A 19,334-nucleotide genomic window follows, 5' to 3' on the forward strand; every position below is an offset into this window, starting at 1 on the left:
CCAGATGCAGTGATCTGTGGCACCTTGCATCTCCTGGCCTCTCATCAGCATGGCATAATGGATAGAGAAGTAGCGTGGTTCAGGGGAAAGACCATGGGCTTTGGAGTCAGGGGTCATGGGTTCAAATCCCGGCTCCGCCAATTGTCAGCTGTGTGACTTTGGGCAAGTCACTTAACTTCTCTGTGCCTGTTACCTCACCTGTAAAATGGGGATTAAGACTGTGATCCCCACCGTGGGACAACCTGATCACCTTGTAACCTCCCCAATGCTTAGAACTGTGCTTTGCACATAGTAAGTGCTTAATAAATGCCATTATTACTAGTATTTTAGAGCATGGTCCTGGAAGTCAGATGGGAATGGGTGCTAATCACAGCACCACCAGTTGTCTGCTGTGTGACCTTGGGCAAGTCACTTCACTTCTCTGTGCCTCAGTTACTCGTCTGTAAAATGGGGGTTGAGACTGAGCCCCATGTGGGACAGGGACTGTGTACAACCTGATTTGCTTGTATCCACCCCAGCACTTAGTACAGTGCCTGGTACATAGTAAGCACTTACTAAATACCATTATCATTATTATTATTTTACTCTAGTCATCATCAATCGTATTTACTGTGTGCAGAGCACTGTACTAAGCGCTTGTCCATGTTATATGTTATTGCTATGCAGGACCTCACCATTCTGCTTCGAGTTGTCCGTTTCATCCAGGTTAAGTGGTCCTGGCAGCATAACCATGATCCTAAGCAGTAGGTAATAGAATAGCTATTTAAACATGATTTTTTTTTAATGGTATCTATAAAGTGCTTTGTGCCAGGCACTGTAGTAAGCTCTGGGATAGACACAAACTAATCAGGTTAGACACCACATGGGGCTCATAGTCTTAATCACCATTTCACAGATGAGGTAACTGAGGCACAGAGAAGTTAAGTGACTTGTCCAGGGTCACATAGCCAACAAGTGGCGGAGCTGGTATTAGAATCCAGGTCCAATCTGGAAGGATGTCCCCCCTGCCCTAGCTCCTTCCCCTCTCCACAGCACTTGTATATATTTGTACAGATTTATTACTCTATTTATTTTACTTGTACATATTTACTATTCTACTTATTTTGTTAATGATGTGCATTTAGCTTTAATTCTATTTGTTCTGATGATTTTGACACCTGTCTATGTGTTTGGTTTTGTCTGTTTCCCCCTTCTAGACTGCAAGCCCAGTGTTGGGTAGGGACTGTCTCTGGATGTTGCCGACTTGTACTTCCCAAGCGCTTAGTACAGTGCTGTGCACACAGTAAGCGCTCAATAAATACGATTGAATGAATGAATTCTGCACGTGTAATTGTTTTACGAATTCAAGCTTTTCATTAGTTAGAGTGCAAATAGCTTCAGGTTTCAGTAGAAATGACCTAGGTGGATGCTAAAATTATGGTATTTGTTGAGCACATACTAAGAGTCAAGCACTGTTCTAAGTGCTGGGAGTTAGGTTGGACTCAGCCCCTGTCCTACATGGGGATCACAGTCTACATAAGAGGGAGAACTCGAACCCCTTTTGTTCTCGAACTACACTCACTTCCTTGGTGACCTCATTCGTTCCCACGGCTTCAACTATCATTTCTACGCTGATGACACCCAAATCTACATCTCTCCCCCTCCCTCCAAGCTCACATCTCCTCCTGCCTTCAGGACATCTCCATTTGGATGTCTGCCTGCCACCTAAAACTCAACATGTCCAAGAGTGAACTCCTTGGCTTCCCTCCCAAACCCTGCCACTCCCTGCCTTTCCCATCACTGTTGACGGCACTACCATCCTTCCCATCTCACAAGCCTGCAAACTTGGTGTCATCCTCGACTCCGCTCTCTCATTCACCCCTCACATCCAAGCCGTCACCAAAACCTGCCGGTCTCAGCTCCGCAACATTGCCAAGATCCGCCCTTTCCTCTCCATCCAAACCGCTACCCTGCTCGTTCCAGCTCTCATCCTATCCCGTCTGGACTACTGCATCAGCCTTCTCTCTGATCTCCCATCCTCGTGTCTCTCCCCACTTCAATCCATACTTCATGCTGCTGCCTGGATTGTCTTTGCCCAGAAACGCTCTGGGCATGTTACTCCCCTCCTCAAAAATCTCCAGTGGCTACCAATCAATCTGCGCATCAGGCAGAAACTCCTCACCCTCGGCTTCAAGGCTGTCCATCACCTCGCCCCCCTCCTACCTGACCTCCCTTGTCTCCTTCTACAGCCCAGCCCGCACCCTCTGCTCCTCTACCACTAATCTCCTCACCGTGCCTCGTTCTTGCCTGTCCCACCATCGACCCCCAGCCCACGTCATCCCCCTGGCCTGGAATGCCCTCCGTCTGCCCATCCGCCAAGCTAGCTCTCTTCCTCCCTTCAAGGCCCTACTGAGAGCTCACCTCCTCCAGGAGGCCTTCCCACACTGAGCCCCCTCCTTCCTCTCCCCCTCGTCTCCCTCTCCATCCCCGCGTCTTACCTCCTTCACTTCCCCACAGCACCTGTATATATGTTTGTACATATTTATTACTCTATTTATTTAACTTGTACATATCTATTCTATTTATTTTATTTTGTTAATATGTTTGGTTTTGTTCTCTGTCTCCCCCTTCTAGACTGTGAGCCCACTGTTGGATAGGGACTGTCTCTGTATGTTGCCAACTTGGACTTCCCAAGCACTTAATACAGTGCTCTGCACACAGTAAGCACTCAATAAATACATTTGATTGATTGATTAAACCCAATATGTAAACAACTTTTCTTAAATTCTACCTTCTACTTCAGGGCACAAACTCCATCTCAACCATAAAACGGCAGAAGAAGGCAGGAATAGCTAAAGTCACATTTGATTTGTACAAGTTGAATCCCAAGGACTTCATCGGGTGCTTAAATGTGAAAGCCACTATTTATGAGATGTATTCCATCTCCTACGACATCAAGTGTGCCAGAGCAAAGACTCTGCTGAGGTAAGTTGTCTTCACTTAATATTTATCGATGCTCCTGTTCATACAAAACACTAATAATAATAATAATAATTATAGCATTTAAGTGCTTACTATGTGCCAAGCATTGTTCTAAGCACTGGGGTAGATACAAGGTAATCAGGTTGTCCCACATGGGGCTCACAATCCCTATTTTACAGATGAGGTAACTGAGGCACAGAGGAGTGAAGTGGCTTGTCCAAGGTTACACAGAAGACAAGTGGTGGAGCCGGGATTAGAATCCATGTCCACTGAATCCCAAGCCCATGCTCTTTCCAGTGAGCCATGGAATGGGATCTCCAAGCCTCCGTTGTCCCAAGGCTTTTGGCATCTGAGGTGTTTCCCTCCTAGTGGAATTGTCTTCCTTGCTCCCTGCCCATATTCTTTCTGTAGTTCCCAGGGTGGGGTATGATTCAAAGGAATGAACCACTGGCCCCTCGCTCCTTGATGTTGTAGCGAACAGTCACCCACAAGTTGAATAGCCTCAGATTAATAACAGTAATAATAATGATGGCTTTTATTGAGCGCTTACTATGTGCAAAGCACTGTTCTAAGTGCTGGGGAGGTTACAAGGTGATCAAGTTGTCCCACAAGGGGCTCACAGTCTTAATCCCCATTTTACAGATGAGGTAACTGAGGCACAGAGAAGTTAAGTGACTGCCCAAAGTCACACAGCTAATTGGTGGAACCAGGATTTGGCTCTGATTCCAAAGCCTGTGCTCTTTCCACTGAGCCACACTGCTTCTCATTACTGCATTTACCCTTAAATTCAAGCGATGTGATAATGCTAGCAGATCTGCCCTTGATGTCCGTCTGTTATAGCCTAAGATGGTATACAGCAGACTCTATTGGGAATTTGTCTTTAGATCAGAAAGAAGACTTTCTGAAAGGTAACTGAAGATATCCCTGGGGTATTGGTTTGAGATTTGGCTAGGGATGACTTGTGTAGTGTCAGTGGAGAGTAGGAAAGGAGGGAGAGGAGAGCGCAAGACCTCTTCCAAGCACATGGAATGACTTGACAATGGCTCTAGGAGGGCCACTGCTTCCCCTCCGTCTCAGCTCCTTGTGAGCAAGGAAGGTGTCCTGTGCCTAGTACAGTGCATTGGATTCATAGGTGCTCAATAAACACCATGATTACTACTGATATTACTGCGATAAAGGCCCTGTTCCTGACTGAAAGGACTCACCATTCTGTGTAGTGTTCCTACAACCACTAGTCATTAAAATGAGTGGTTTGGTAGGGAGAAAGAGGTGGTTCTTCGTAACTAATGAAGGCCTGAATGCCCAGAAAAAAGGCAGTGCAGACTTCTTCTCCAGGGGATTATAATCTCAGCTCCACCGTTTGTCTGCTGTGTGACCTTGGGCAAGTCAGTTCACTTCTCTGTGCCTTAGTTACCTCATCTGTAAAAGGGGGATTGAAACTGTGAGCCCCACATGGGACAGGGACTGTGTTCAACTCGATTTGCTTGTATCCACACCAGCACTTAGTACAGTGCCTGGCACATAGTAAATGCTTAACAAAAACCATCAGCATTATCATTATTACTATTCCAAATGGCTGAGGCCTCAATGTCTTCCTTCTCTGCTCTAGAAGCCTCAATTGGGTCAGTCCAAGGAAGCTGCTGACTTGAAGTCCTCAGAAAATGACAGCTAGCATTTTGTTGCAATCTATCTTTCAAGAAAATCTTTGCCGGCAGTTACTCGGGGATTTCTTCTGACTAGTTCTCATCAACTGAGGGATCGAATGACCCTCCCTGCCTGAACAAGTATTTCCTAAATCTCCACCACTGCTAAAAGTGTTGCCTGAGTGCAGTTGTCTGTATTATGCAGCTGTTGTGAGCTAAGGCCCCTTAAGAAAACTGCACCTGGCATAGGGAGGGTCGTGCTTCTTTGAGGCCCCAACCACAGAGGAGAGCTTTTACATGGATGAAGCCAAGCTCACCATTTGCAGTCAGACAATGCTGCCCTTTACTTAGTAATTTAGGGTTTTTGGTATTCGGTGCAGGAGGGCAGGACAGGTGAGACTACTTCTTCAAAAGCTCTATTGGCTTTGGAACTGGATGAGGGTAGGAAATCATGCTTGTGAAAGAGCTTTTACTACCTAATAATATTTAATAATTGTGGTTTTTGTTAAGCGATTACTATGTGTCAGGTTCTGGGGTGGAGACAAGCTAATCACGTCAGACTTAGGGCTCTCAATCTAATTAGGAAGGAGAACAGGTATTGAATCCCCATCTTCAGATAAAGTCCCCCTGAGACGCAGAGAAGTTAATAATGACGGTATTGGTTAAGCGCTTACTATGTGCCAAGCACTGTTCTAAGTGCTGAAGTTAGCACTTCTTTTAGACTGTGAGCCCACTGTTGGGTAGGGACTGTCTCTGTGTGTTGCGAATTTGTACTTCCCAAGCGCTTAGTACAGTGCTCTGCACATAGTAAGCGCTCAATAAATACGATTGATTGATTGAAGTTAAGTGATGTGCCCAAGGACCCACAGCAGGAATATGGCAGAGCTGGGATTAGACTGTAAATTTATTATGGGTAGGGAATGCGTCTGCTAATTCTATTGTAGCGTACTCTCCCAAGTGCTTAGTGCACATAGCAAACGCTCAATAAATACCACTGATTAGAACCCAGGTCCTCTGACTCCCAAGCCCATGGTCTTTCCACTAGACCACACTACTTCTACCCAACGAAGGATTAGTCTCCCCAGTCACCTATACACTTGAATCCTCACCCTCCTAAGAACTCAAATATTCACCCCAATCCTTCCCTTCCCTCGTGCTTATGAACATAGTGTTACATTCCCCTATCTTTAATTTTAGTGTCTGTCTTCCCCATTAGCTAGTAAGCTCCTTAAGAGCAGGGATTGTGTGGATTAACACTATTTTATTCCCCAACTGTTTAATGCAATGGTCTGCACAGAGTAGAACTACAATAGCATTGATTTGATTGATACACCAACAGTTCAGTAAAAAGCTAGGTTTCATTCCATCTGAGAGAATGTCAATTAAATGGGAAGGAGGACCAGAATCCCGGAGTTAAACGTGCAGTCCCTGGGCCCCTGAGGTATCTTGTCTCTAATGGGGTAAGGCCACTAAATATTTTAGTGACACTATATCATTCTGCTTCTACATGTTGCTGCTTCTGCTTAACAAATACCACAAGTATTATTAACTCTAGTCAAGTAAAGGAAAAGCTTTTAAGAAATTCGAATCAGCATAATGGTGCTTTTAATGATAATGAGCAGGGCTATTTTGAAGTGAAAAAACAGGGGGCCGCCCCCTTAACCTGAACAAAGAGCATTTGCCAATGCTGTTTCATCCGTAACCTTGGTGTTGGCCTTGAGTCATTGCTCTCACTCAGTGCACATTTTCAATCTGTCACAAAATCCTGTTGGTTCAATCTTCACTAGATTGCATAAAGTCATCCTTTTCTCTCCATCCAGACCATTACCATGTTAATCCAAGCATTTATCCTAACCCGACTTGATTACTGCAGCAGCCTCCTTGCTGACCTCCCTGCCTCCTGTCTCTCCCCACTCCAGTCCATACTTCAGTCTGCTGCCCAGATCATTTTTTCTACAAAACTGTTCAGTCAGTATTTCCCCACTCCTCAAAAACTCCAGTGGTTTCCCGTCCACCTCTGCATCAAGCAAACTCCTTACCCTCAGGCTTGAAAACACTCAATCACCTTGCCCCCTTCTACCTTACCTCCCTGATTTTCTACTACAACCCAGTCCACCCACTTGGTTCCTCTGTCAACCTACTCCGTGTACCTCTGCCTCATCTCTTTTACACCAATCCCTCTCCCATTTCCTGCCTCTGGCGTGGAACTCCTTCCCTCTTCATAGTCAATGGAAGATCACTCTCCCCATCTTCAAAGACTTATTAAAAGCACCTCTCCTCCAAGAGGCCTTCCTTGACTAAGCCCTCATTTCCTCTTCTCCCACTCCCTTCTGCATCACCCTTGCACTTGGGTTTGCATCCTTTATTCACTCCTCCCTTGGCCCCCCCATCACACATATCTGTAACTTATTTATATTAATGTCAGACTCCCCCTCTAGATTGTAAGATTGTTGTGGGCAAGGAATGTACCTACCAACTCTATTACTCTTGTACTCTTCCAAGTACAAGGACTCACAGCATGGCTCAGTGGAAAAGAGCACAGGCTTTGGAGTCAGAGGTCATGGGTTCAAATCCTGGCTCCACCAATTGTCAGCTGTGTGACTTTGGGCAAGTCACTTAACTTCTCTGGGCCTCAGTTGCCTCATCTTTAAAATGGGGATTAAGACTGTGAGCCCCCCATGGGATAGCCTGATCACCTTGTAACCTCCCCAGCGCTTAGAACAGTGCTTTGCACATAGTAAGCGCTTAATGAATTCCATTAAAAAAAGTACTTAGTACTCTTCACGTAGTAAGCACTGAATAAAAACGATTGATTTGTGAACTGAAATAATACTTGAGGCCCTAGCAGCGAGTATTAGAAATAGATAGATAAACCTGGCTTTCAAGCTCTTCTATATAATAATAATAGTAATAATTGCGGTATTAAATGCTTATTATGTACCAGGCACTGTACTAAGCGCTGGTGTGGATACAAGCAGATCGGGTTGGGCACAGTCCCTGTCCCGTGTGGGGCTCACCGTCTCAATCCCCATTTTACAGGTGAGGTAACTGAGGCCCAGAGAAGTGAAGTGACTTGCCCAAGGTCACACAGCGGACAAATGGCAGAGTCGGGATTAGAATCCATGACCTTCTCTTCCTCTAGATTGCAGGGTCATTGTGGGCAGGAAAAGTGCCTGTTTATTGTTACACTGTACTCTCCCAAGTGCTTAGTACAGTGTTTTGCACAATGTAAGTGCTCAATAAATATGACTGAGTGACTATATGGGGAATATCTCCTCTCCTGTTCCACCCACAAAATTGAAGCACTTACTGAGCACCTACTGTATTCAGAGCACTGTACTGGGCACGAATAATAGTTAAACACAATTCCTATCCTCCTGGAATTTACCATGAAGCAAAGGAGGCAGACACAAAGTAAATAAAGATTTGGAAGAAAGAGGATGTAAAAATGGATATGATGATAGACGAGCTGTATAGAAGTAGCATGGCGGAGTGGAAAGAGCATGGGCCTTGGAGTGAGAGGACCTGGGTTCTAATCTCAACTCTGCCACTCGCCTGTTGTGTGATCTGAGGCAAGTCACTTAACCTCAGTTAAGTGCCTCAGTTTCCTCAAGTGTAAAATGGGGATTCTCCCTCTACTTAAACTGTGAGCCCCATTTTGAGCAGGGATTGTGCCCAACCAGATTAACTTATATCTACCCAAGCACTCGGAACAGTGCTTGACACATAGTAAGCACATAACAAATCCAATAATGCAGGATAATACAGCAGCAACATGGCCTAGTGGATAGAGCACAGGCCTGGGAATCCAGAAGGACATGGGTTCGAATCCCAACTCTACCACTCGTCTGCTGTGTGATGTTGGGCAAGTCACTTCACTTCTCTGTGCCTCAGTTCCCTCATCTGTAAAATGGGGATTAAGCCTGTGAGCTCCATGTGGGACAGGGACTGTGTCTAACCTGATTAACTTGTATGTACCCCAGTGTTTAGTACTGTGCCTGGCACATAAATGCTTAACAAATACTGTAAAAATAATAATAGTAGTAATAATGTGTTTCATTACAAGGTGAGCACCTAATTGCGAGGAAGTTAAAGGGGAGGGCTTTGAAAATGGCGAGAACTACATCCTAGTGGATTTGAAGGGGGAAGGGAGTTCAGGCTGGAAAAAGAGCATGAGCTAGTGAGTCAGAGGAAGAAGTGTCAAACAAAGCACAGTGAGATGAGACCAGCCGGGATGTAGTGGGAGAAGTAAGAGAGAACTGATGGAGTGCTGTAAATCCAGTAGTTGAAGAGTTTCTGCTTGATCCAGTGGGGAATGGGTAACCATTTGGAGATTTTTGAGAAGTGAGGAGATGTATGCATGGGTCTGGCATGGGAGACCTGGGCTCTAATCCCATTTTACCATTTGCCTGCTCTGTAACTGTGGACAAGTCACTTAACTTTATCTCAGTTTCATGAGAAGCAGCGTGACAGTGGAAAGAGCACAGGCTTGGGAGTCAGAGGTCATGGGTTCTAATCCCGATTCCTCCGCTTGTCAGCTGTGTGACTTTGGGCAAGTCACTTAGCTTCTCTGTGCCTCAGTTACCTCATCTGTAAAATGGGGATGAAGACTGTGAGCCCCACGTGGGACAACCTGCTGAGCTTGTAGAACAGTGCCTGGCACATAGTAAGGGCTTAACAAATGCCATAATTATTATTATTATTATTTCCACATCCGTGGAATGGGGATTAAATACCTCTTCTTTTTTTTCTACGGTATTTGTTAAGCACTTACTATGTGCCAGGCATACATAGTCTGACATCCAGAATGTTTATCTTGCATCTACCCCAGCGCTTAGAACAGTGCCCGACATGTAGTAAGTGCTTTATAAATACCATTAAAAAAAGGATAATACCAAGGTTATGGGCTTCAGAAATGGGGAGGATGGGGTGTTGTCAACTGATGGATTACAGTCTCCACTCAAAGTTCACCTCTCACAAATCTCTGTGAGTAATCATAGCCAGCATGATCCATACATAATCTACTTCTCATTCTTGTATATTTTTTTATAGTCTCTGTTAAGTGCTGACTAGGTGCCAGGCACTGTACTAAACACTGGGGTAGATAGAAGATAATCAGGTTGGATACAGCCCATGGCCCATTCAGTCTTAATCTCCATTTTACAGATGAGAAAATTGAAGCACAGAGAAGTTGTGATTTACCCAAGGTCAAGCAGCAGACAAGTGGCAGAGCTGGGAAAACAAACAAAACAGCCTCCTTGTGGTGTTACTCTTATTTTGCTCATTATGGCCTTTCCTTCAAGAGTTTAATCCTTTCTCCAAGTTATATCCTCAAGTATAATATATTTTGGGTGGGTACTCCAGTTAATACTGATTCGGCTCCACAGCACTTATGTATATATCCATAATTTTAATGTCTGTCTCCCCCTCTAGACCATAAGTTCCTTGTGGGCAGGAAACATGTCTACCAAGTATATAATACTGTAGTCTCCCAAGCTCTGCACATAGTAAGCACTCAATAAATATAGTTGATTTAGGTGTGCAACCCACATTGGAGTTTGGAAAATGAATTTGTCGAAGTGCAATCAATAGAAATTAAGGTTGAAACCCAAAGTTGGTACCACCCTTCACTCAAGTGGAGAGGAAAAGCATCCTAAATATATAAAAAATAGTTGGGTTATCCACCTCTTAACTACTTTGTTGTTGTTCCCAATATGTTGTAGGCAACTGCTTCGGTTCCTGTCCTGTGTGGCTCAAGCAACAGGACAATTCCTTGTCTACACTGGGACTTATGTGCTGCACGTGCTGGGTGAAAGTGAGGATGATCGTCTCTTCTTAACGAACAAACACTAAAGGGTGGAGGATGTAGGCAACAGAAGTGGATGTTTTAACATTAGGTGAGAGGAATCTAGTAGACCTCTGTTCCATCCAAATGTATAACTTTTTTTTTAGTGGGGTGCTTATGTTCTTTTACATGTCATTTCCAAGTAATTTTGTGCACTTGTCTGGGAATATTTTGAGGGTTATGCCTACAAAAGGGGTGATGTGTAGAAGTCTCCTGTAGTGAAAGAAAAAATACCTTTAACATGCCACTTTTGAGCCATGGAAACCAAAAAGAAGATGAACCCTATGGTGTGGCTAGGAGCAGCATACTGAACATATTAGACTGGGTTGATTCCTCACACACTGAAATAGGCATGAATAAACTAGCTCAAAAAAAATTACATTCTTCTTGCATTTTTGGTAAACCCTTGTGACTCGCTCTAGCCCTAGTTTTCAGATGAATCTGAATTGTCAATGGCACTGCTAGAAAACTCTGTAAATTTGTCAAGAAGTTTAAAAAGTCTTTTATTTTGATGCCGTAAAATGTTTCCAAGGAGTTCTCTTGCTTCAAATTTTAAGGGCCAACTGCAGTCCTTTATCTTGGTGTGAAAGAGTAGGATGAACATACTGAAATTAAAATGTCCAGCATATTATACTAACTCGGTCCTCCAAGATGTCCAACGCTGTCTTTTGTTTATCATGGCAAAAAGCTACGTGGCAAATATTATGATAAGTGCTATCCTTGATGCCCTGCCTCAGAGTTAGGTATAGACTTGCTAACATCCCTAATCTTTTATTTCGTTCAAATAGCCTATTAATTGTTCTCTCATTCATGAGCTCACCCAATCCATTTTTTGAATTTTTTTCTCTCCTGCAGCCACAGCTAATGTTATGTTCACCTATAAAAAATTGACTTTAAAAACCCAATCTCAGTTCATGAGACCAAAACCATAACCACTGCTAAGGAAGTCTGCAAAATAAAGATTTCCAAAGATGGTCAGCTTTTTTTCACTTTCTTCTTTTAATGACTCATCTCCACACTTGTTCTTAAAGTGAGGTTGGGTTAAAAACCTATCTGATGATTCTTTCCTATTCAGCATGGTTGGAGAGAGCCAGTTTAATGTTCAGTGAAGGTTATCAAGCCTATAGGATAGGATATCAAGCTGGAGAAGCAGTGTGGCCCAGTGGAAAGAGCATGGGCTTTGGAGTCAGAGGTCGTGGATTCAAATCCCGGCTCTGCCACTTGTCATCTGTGTGACTTTGGGCAAGTCACTTAACTTCTCTGGGCCTCAGTTATCTCATCTGTAAAATGGGGATTAAGACTGTAAGCCTCCCGTGGGACAACCCGATCACCTTGTAACCTCCCCGTGCTTAGAACAGTGCTTTGCACATAGTAAGCGCTTAACAAATACTGGTACTATTATTATTATAGCTCGAGGCTTGACTTTCACCACTAGCTTGGCTCTTTTTTTGTGTGAGGGAGAGGGAGGTTGAATATAAACCCCCCCAAAAACTCCCCTGATCAGGTATTTAAGGGTCAGACAGAATTCTTGGAAATTGCCCATATTTGAAAATGACAATACCGTGTGTGTGTGTGTGTGTGAGAGAGAGAGAGAGAGAGAGAGAGAGAGAGAGAGAGAGAGAAAACTCATTGTGGACAGGGATTGTGCCTGATAGAAGGTCATGGGTTCTAATCCTAGCTCCACCTTTTGTCTGCTCTATGACACTGGGCAAGTCACTTCAGCGTGGCTCAGTGGAAAGAGCCTGGGCTTTGGAGTCGGAGGACATGGGTTCAAATCCTGGATCCGCCAGTTGTCAGCTGTGTGACTTTGGGCAAGTCACTTAACTTCTCTGTGTCTCAGTTCCCTCATATGTAAAATGGGGATTAAGACTGTGAGCCCCCCGTGGGACAACCTGATCACCTTGTAATCTCCTCAACGCTTAGAACAGTGCTTTGTAAAAATAATGATGGCATTTATTAAGCGCTTACTATGTGCAAAGCACTGTTCTAAGCACTGGGTCATAGTAAGCACTTAATAAATGCCATTATTATTGTTCTCTGTGCCTCAGTTCCCTCATCTGTAAAGTGGGGATTGAGACTGTGAGCCCCACGTGGGACAGGCGTTGTGTCCAACCTGATTTGCTCATAACCACCCAAGTGCGTAGTACAATGCCTGGCACATAGTAAGCACTTAACAAATACCACAATTATCATCATTGTTATCTTGTACTCTCCCAAGTTCTTAGAACAGTGCTTTGTCTAAAGTAAGTGCTCAATAAATATGATTGAGTGAGTTGTCTCTCTCTATTTTTCTCTTTGTCTCTTTCTCTCCTTCCCCCTCACATAATGATCGGTAGGGTGGAGAGACAGAGAGAGAATATGAATCTGTCAAATAGAGATAGACAATGTAAATCTGCCACAGCAGTTTGAAAGTAATGCCAATCATTCTGTAGCATTTGAGTGCCTACCATGTTGAGTGTCGTACTAAGCTCGGAAAAATACAATGGAGGTAAAAAAAAAAAAAAGGGTTGCCTGCCTTGAAGGGGCCTACAATCTAAGGGGGAAGACACCCAAACACAACTGGAGAAAAGATAAAGATAAAACTGGACTATCCAGTTTCTCTTGAAAAACAAAGATGGACAGAGGAGTAAATAGGGAATAAATTCTAAGGATGGCAGCTTGCTTTCATTCCCCCTTCTAGACTGTGAGCCTGTTGTTGGGTAGGGACTGTCTCTATATGTTCTTGACTTGTACTTCCCAAGTGCTTAGTACAGTGCTCTGCACAAAGTAAGAGCTCAAAAATACGATTGAATGAGTGAAATTCTCTTCCTCTCCTCCCTTTCCTCTGTGCAATTTTACTCTGTGCTTATCCATAAAAGTAAAGAGAAAAACATCTTGTTGCTAAAGGGAAATGTTGTCAATCTGTTTGATTTTCTAGCTCAGACAGTTAAGAATACAAAATCGTCATATTGGCTTTGGGATTCTTTAGGTCTCTTGATTCCAAGAGTTTCTTCTTTGGCCTCTGTCGTGCTTTGGCTTCTTGCTTGTTGTACAGTTGCGTCACTTTCCAACAATTCAGCGCTCCTGGAAAGTTAGCCTGCCTAGTTTCCAAAAAAGGAATTTTCACTGAAGGGCTTGATCCTGTTGACTCAGCCCCTGCGCTCATTCTGCAGGCAAAATAGAGCTGTTCAGACCCTACCCTATCCCTGCTGAGAATACCACCAACTCCAAAGACAAACAAATGCTCATCTAACTGGATTTTCGAGCTGCTTATCTTTGAATCAAGGCTTATGTATTTGTATTTATTGTTGTTTGTACTTCCTAAGAAAAGGGCCATTAGTTTGGGGGGCTCCCAAACCAAAGGTCACTTTTTCCTAATTGGGGGGAATGGGGGTTGAAGAATCAAGTGGTGAGTGAATAAAATGGGGAAAACTTTTTCACCCAGTCTGGCCAGCTATTTTTCATTGAATACTAACTCAACCCAGAAAGAATTTGTGGGGAACCTAAGATGACCATCTGTTCACTTTGTTTTTTGTTTCTCCCCAGCTGTTTTCCCTGCTAATTGACAGACTTTCCAGACCCTCAGAACTTTCATTCATTCATTCAATCGTATTTATTGAGCACTTACTATGTGCAGAGCATTCATTCAATCGAATTTATTGAGCACGTACTGTGTGCAGAGCACTGTACTAAGAGCTTGGGAAGTACAAATCGGCAACATATAGAGATGGCCCCTACCCAACAATGGGCTCACAGTTTAGAAGGGGGAGACAGATAACAAAACAAGTAGACAGGCATCAATAGCATCAAAATAGATAAATGGAATTATAAATATATACACATCATTAATAAAATAAATAGAATAATAAATATGTACAAATATACACAAGTGCTGTGGGGCGGGGAAGGGGGTAGAGCAGAAGGAGTAGGGGCAATGTGGGGGAGGAGGAGCAGAGGAAAAGGGGGGCTCAGTCTGGGAAGGCTTCCTGGAGGAGGTGAGCTCTCATTAAGGCTTTGAAGCAGGGAAGAGAGCTAGTTTGGTGGATGTGAGGAGGGAGGGCATTCCAGGCCAGGGGGAGGAGGTGGACCAGGGGTCAACTCCCTTCACTGACCCTGGGGCTCCCTCTTCTACCTCCCCGGCTGCTTCTTAGTCATGTTCTTGTCTACACTGAATCCCCCTATCTATTCTGGGGTCTCAGTCAAGACATACTCAGTTAAAGGTCTTTCTTTTCTAATTATTGTGCTTACTTGTGCTAAAATAAAAGATGAAGAGTTCAGACACAATCTCTGTCCCACATTATGCTTATGGTCTAAGTGGGGGAAGATATAGATAATAATAATGGCATTTATTAAGTGCTTACTGTTTGCAAAGCACTGTTCTCAGTGATGGGGAGGTTACAGGGTGATCCGGTTGTCCCACGTAGGGCTCACAGTCTTCATCCCCATTTTACAGATGAGGTAACTGAGGCACAGAGAAGTTAAATGACTTGCTCAAAGTCACACAGATGACAAGTGGCCGGGCCAGGAACCCATGACCTCTGACTCCAAAGCCTGTGCTCTTTCCACTGAGCCACACTGCTTCTCTGCTTCTCATACTTATAAGTGTATGTATATCAGTTAAATATACATGTACAAAATAACAATGTAGACTGTAAACTAGTAGGCAGGGATCAAATCTACCAACTTTGTTTTATTGTACACTGTTCTGCCCACAGTAAGCACTCATTAAATATCATTGATTAAAATAAGTAGGTAAAGGAGTACTTGTAATACATCAAACCTTTTCACCTAAAAAAGAAACCCCTAAAATTTAGAATCCTGATGCCCACCAAGAATGCGTTTCCAAGCTTGGAGCTCATAGTGAAAGCAACTTATATATAAAATCATTGTGGGGTTTGTGGGTTGATTTTGAAGCAACAAAACACAATTGACCTACTTTGCTATATTTACATACACACGTAGAGCCAATTAAAAGTTTCACTGGGCAGATGCATGTGAACAGATTTCTTCGGCTCTGGCCAAAAATGTAAAAGAACCTATGGAAGTATTTTCTCTGAATTGTACCATGTGAAAGATGAAAGGACAAAAGCTACTTTTGAACTAATATTAGTTCATTTGAAAACTTGTCCTAAACCATCTAGTAAAATTGTTTCCAGTGATAGAAACTCATGAATCTCCCTGTATGCCTGACCTAGTATTTTATCACCTCGACAGTCAAATTGTTACATATGGCCAATCAAAATCTCACCAGCCTTAATTTAGTCCGTTTCCTCTGGATCATTGTCCCATGAAAATGGACAAACTAGATTTGTTAATATTTGTACTGTAACATGTAAGCTGCCGCAGCTTAATGAAATTTAAACTTCGGATCCTTTACGGGAAAGATGGAAGGTGCAGATGGCAATGTTATTGTCATCACTGTGGACTGTTAAATCAGTTTCTGACTAGCTTATTTCACTTTGTTTCTCTGAACGGAAGAAAGTTATGCAAATCCGTTTTCTTCAGAAAATAGGACTTTGTGTTAAGCACTTTTAAAATTCTTTTCACCCACCAGATTTGTTTGCGACCGAGAAAGAATACATAACTTCATGCCTCTCTTCGTGCTTACTGAATGAAAGGATTGCATTCATTGGGTACTGTATTAGGCATGGTGGAATCTGGGATTTTTGGGCACTAGGTCAGGCCTTGAGCTGGGGAAAGTAAGGAGTTTTGAGCCAAACACTTTCTCCGTGGTCACTTTGGAAGGGAACCATGCCACACCATGTGTTCGTATAAAGCCAAAGGATTTTCCTCTGCAAATTATTTCTTTTCTGTTTCACAGCAGTGCAATCTATTGTCTGACAGCAGACAGCCTTAATCCTGCATCTTTCAAAGGGCTGGCTACAGTGTTTAGCACGTGGCTGGCAAAAAAGGTGATTCAGCATGGGATGAGCCCAGAATGGATGCCACCCTGACCTCTCCTGTTCTTAGCGCTCACGGCATCCCAGAATGCTCCGTGCTTGCAGTATCAGGGATGGTGGTCAGCCAGCCCCAACACTTCTCAAAGGCTCGGAAAGAGAGGACATCACAAAGCCAGCTCATATTTGGTTCTTGCCATCCTCAACCCAAATCTCCTAGGGTTGGGACGAGTTCCAGAAGCCAAAGAGAGTGTGATCCTCAGCTGCTGAAGGATAATCCATCTGGCATGGCATTCCACCCACGATGGCCACCATGCCCCAAACTGCAATTCAGATGGTCATATAAAAATAGGTCAGGAGCCTCTGAGTTGCCACTTCTGCTGTAGCAGCACTGTTTGTGCTAAAAGCAGATGAGTGGGAGGAGCAAGGCTGTTCTCTGGCCCTGAAACTTGAGATAATCATTTGTCAGGATGCCTTGAAAGCAGCAAACTCAGATGTTTAGAACACATGTGAATGCCCACTCAATAGGTGCTGTGTTATTAGTGGATACTTCAGGAAGGATAGAAGGTATAAGGCAATGATCAGAGGATAGAGAGTAATCCGACCTCACCCCTGCCCCCAAGTAAATGTTTAAAAACTCCAGAAGAGACAAAGGAGAAAGTGATCTACAATCTACTCTTTGAGGAAACTTTTTAAAGTTGTGTTACAGTACATTTTTTTCTTTAGTAAGTGTTCCACATCTCAAGGATTTGATGAATGATTTGTAATCCTGTGGTTCCCTTAAACTTGAAGTGCAAGCTCTCTGCTGAAAGAGATAGCAGTTTGAATAACATTTGGGAGGATACTTGCAAGTTTGTCTCATAAGAAGGAGCACAGGAAGATTATCCTACTTTGTCTGTGCCCGGGTGTTAGGAATTCCTTGTTCCAATCATTTTAAAACATAGTTTTTTAGTATTTACAACGGGTCCGTGATAAGGGTGCAAATCGCATCAGGGGTGTTTGGTCAGCTTACAGATTTGGCTAGGTGTGCTTATCAGTTCTGCCAATCCCAAATCGAAGGGGAATTTTCAAATCAAAATCCCATCATGGTGCCACCTCCCCCTATGATTGACACTTGACACTGACCCTTGGTGGCATCAGCAGTTTTCCGTCTAGGAACAGAGCCAGAACTCAAACCTCCAAATTTCCTGACTTTGGATCTAGTCCTGAGACCATCAGAACCCTAGTAACTCTTACAGTGGCCTCCTGGGAGTCAGAGGACCTGAGTTCTAAACCAGACTCTGCCATGTGTCTGCTCTGTGACCTTGGGCAAGTCACTTCACTTCTCTGGACCTCAGTTACCTCATCTGTAAAATGAGGATTAAAGCTGTGAGTCCCGTGCGGCGTATGGACTGTGTCCAACCTGATGATCTTGTATCTAACCCAGGGCTTAGTTCAGTGCCTGGCACATAGCGAGCCCTTAACAAATATTATTTAAAAAAAAACATGAATCTAGTCAGTCCCAGGACAAACCTGACAATTTGAAGAACTCTGCTAGATTGAAAGCTCTTGAGAGCAGGGATCATGTCTACCAACTCTGTTGTACTGTTCTCTACCAAGCGCTTAATGCAGTGCTGTATACACAGTAAGCGCTCAATAAATACCATTGATTGACTGGCTGAAGAATGAAAGGCCAGTAGTAAGAAAAATTGTTAGAACCATCTCATATTCTGGAGAAGATTAGGGAAGAGAGGTTTACAGACTTAAGAACTCCAGTATTCACGTAAAGAAAAAAGGAAACCAGGATTTAATCAATCAATCAATCAATCGTATTTATTGAGCGCTTACTGTGTGCAGAGCACTGTACTAAGCGCTTGGGAAGTACAAGCTGGCAACATATAGAGACAGTCCCTACCCAACAGTGGGCTCACAGTCTAGAAATTCTGTATTGAGCCAACAGAGAAATAAAGGAAATGGCTGAGAGTCTGGCTGCCACAGATTCCTCAGCCAAGCAGCTGAGAAAAGTCAGAGAGAAAGTTTTGGCCCCTTGCTTTGGTCTCCACAGTTGGTAGTATTGGCTTCTGGCAAAAAATCCTGTGAGGAAAGAGTGCTTGCCAACAAACCAGCAAGCAAATCCAGAGACATCTCACTGCCCCATCTTTGTGTCATTCTTACCCTTTAGAAAGGGTACTTATTCCAAATCTGCAGTTGATCCCTAAAAGGCACTACGATTGGGCATTCCCAGAATACACTTTATTTTGGTAAGGATTACACAACCGCTTCCTATTCTTGCCTTCTGGATCTTACCTGGTAAAAGAACCCTGGCTTTCAATCCCAAAGACCTATGCTCTGGCATCTTTTGGGAGTGATTGTGATGTACCACAATGTTCCCATCCTGAAGCTAACCTTGCAATACAGTAGTACTTTCAGGATTTGCTCTCATGGAGTGTTTGCTTTTTTTGGTGAAGGGCTTGCTTGTTCTATCCAAGAACAGTGCTTCAGTGTTAAAGGGGAAGGTTGAAAATCTAATTCATGATTCATTTCAATGCAAAATAAACTGTTTGCAACCTATATTTGTGATTAGAATTTTTCCTTTGCTCAGGAAATTGGCTGGCTACATAAAACAAGAATTCAGTACTTTCCGATCAAACATTTCCAACAGGTCTGATCAGAATTCTTTGCATTTCTAATAGGAGGCGGGGACAGTTTGAAGGGGCATATGATTTGCAGAAACAGATATCCCTCATCCTCTGACTACTGCTGAGTCACTGAAAGGTTTCAGGCAAGGCCCTGCATCTCTCTCGGCCTTCACTTCCTCCTCTATATAGAGGCAGAGCCCCCTGAAAACCTGAAAGGACAGCATGAGATGTCACTGACTCACATTACTCAGAATCCCAGGGCAAGAAGCAGGAAAAGGGATCTAGAGAGGTCATCCAGTCCACTGCCCAACCTCCAGACTTCATGATTATTCCTAAACCAGCCCTTGGAGCTGAGACTCTATTTGGCTTTTAAAGATCTCCATGGAAGGAA

The 19,334-nt window shown here is 43.5% G+C and overlaps 1 protein-coding gene across 3 annotated transcripts in view; it reads left to right on the forward strand.

Moving 5' to 3' along the window:
* Window positions 1-19,334, forward strand: part of CIDEA (cell death inducing DFFA like effector a) — a 37,957-nt gene that overhangs the window by 17,994 nt on the left and 629 nt on the right. The window contains exons 4-5 of one of the 3 annotated variants that reach the window (XM_038746574.1): window positions 2,783-2,964; window positions 10,328-10,501. In XM_038746574.1, coding sequence (XP_038602502.1) covers window positions 2,783-2,964; window positions 10,328-10,457 — 312 coding nt within the window. In that variant the 3' untranslated portion in view covers window positions 10,458-10,501. Of the gene's footprint in view, window positions 1-2,782; window positions 2,965-10,327; window positions 11,634-19,334 lie in introns of those variants that run through there. The other 2 variants (XM_038746573.1, XM_038746575.1) reach the window with 2 other exon arrangements.

This window comes from Tachyglossus aculeatus, chromosome 5 (genome assembly GCF_015852505.1).
Source record: "Tachyglossus aculeatus isolate mTacAcu1 chromosome 5, mTacAcu1.pri, whole genome shotgun sequence".
NCBI classification, from domain to species: domain Eukaryota; kingdom Metazoa; phylum Chordata; class Mammalia; order Monotremata; family Tachyglossidae; genus Tachyglossus; species Tachyglossus aculeatus.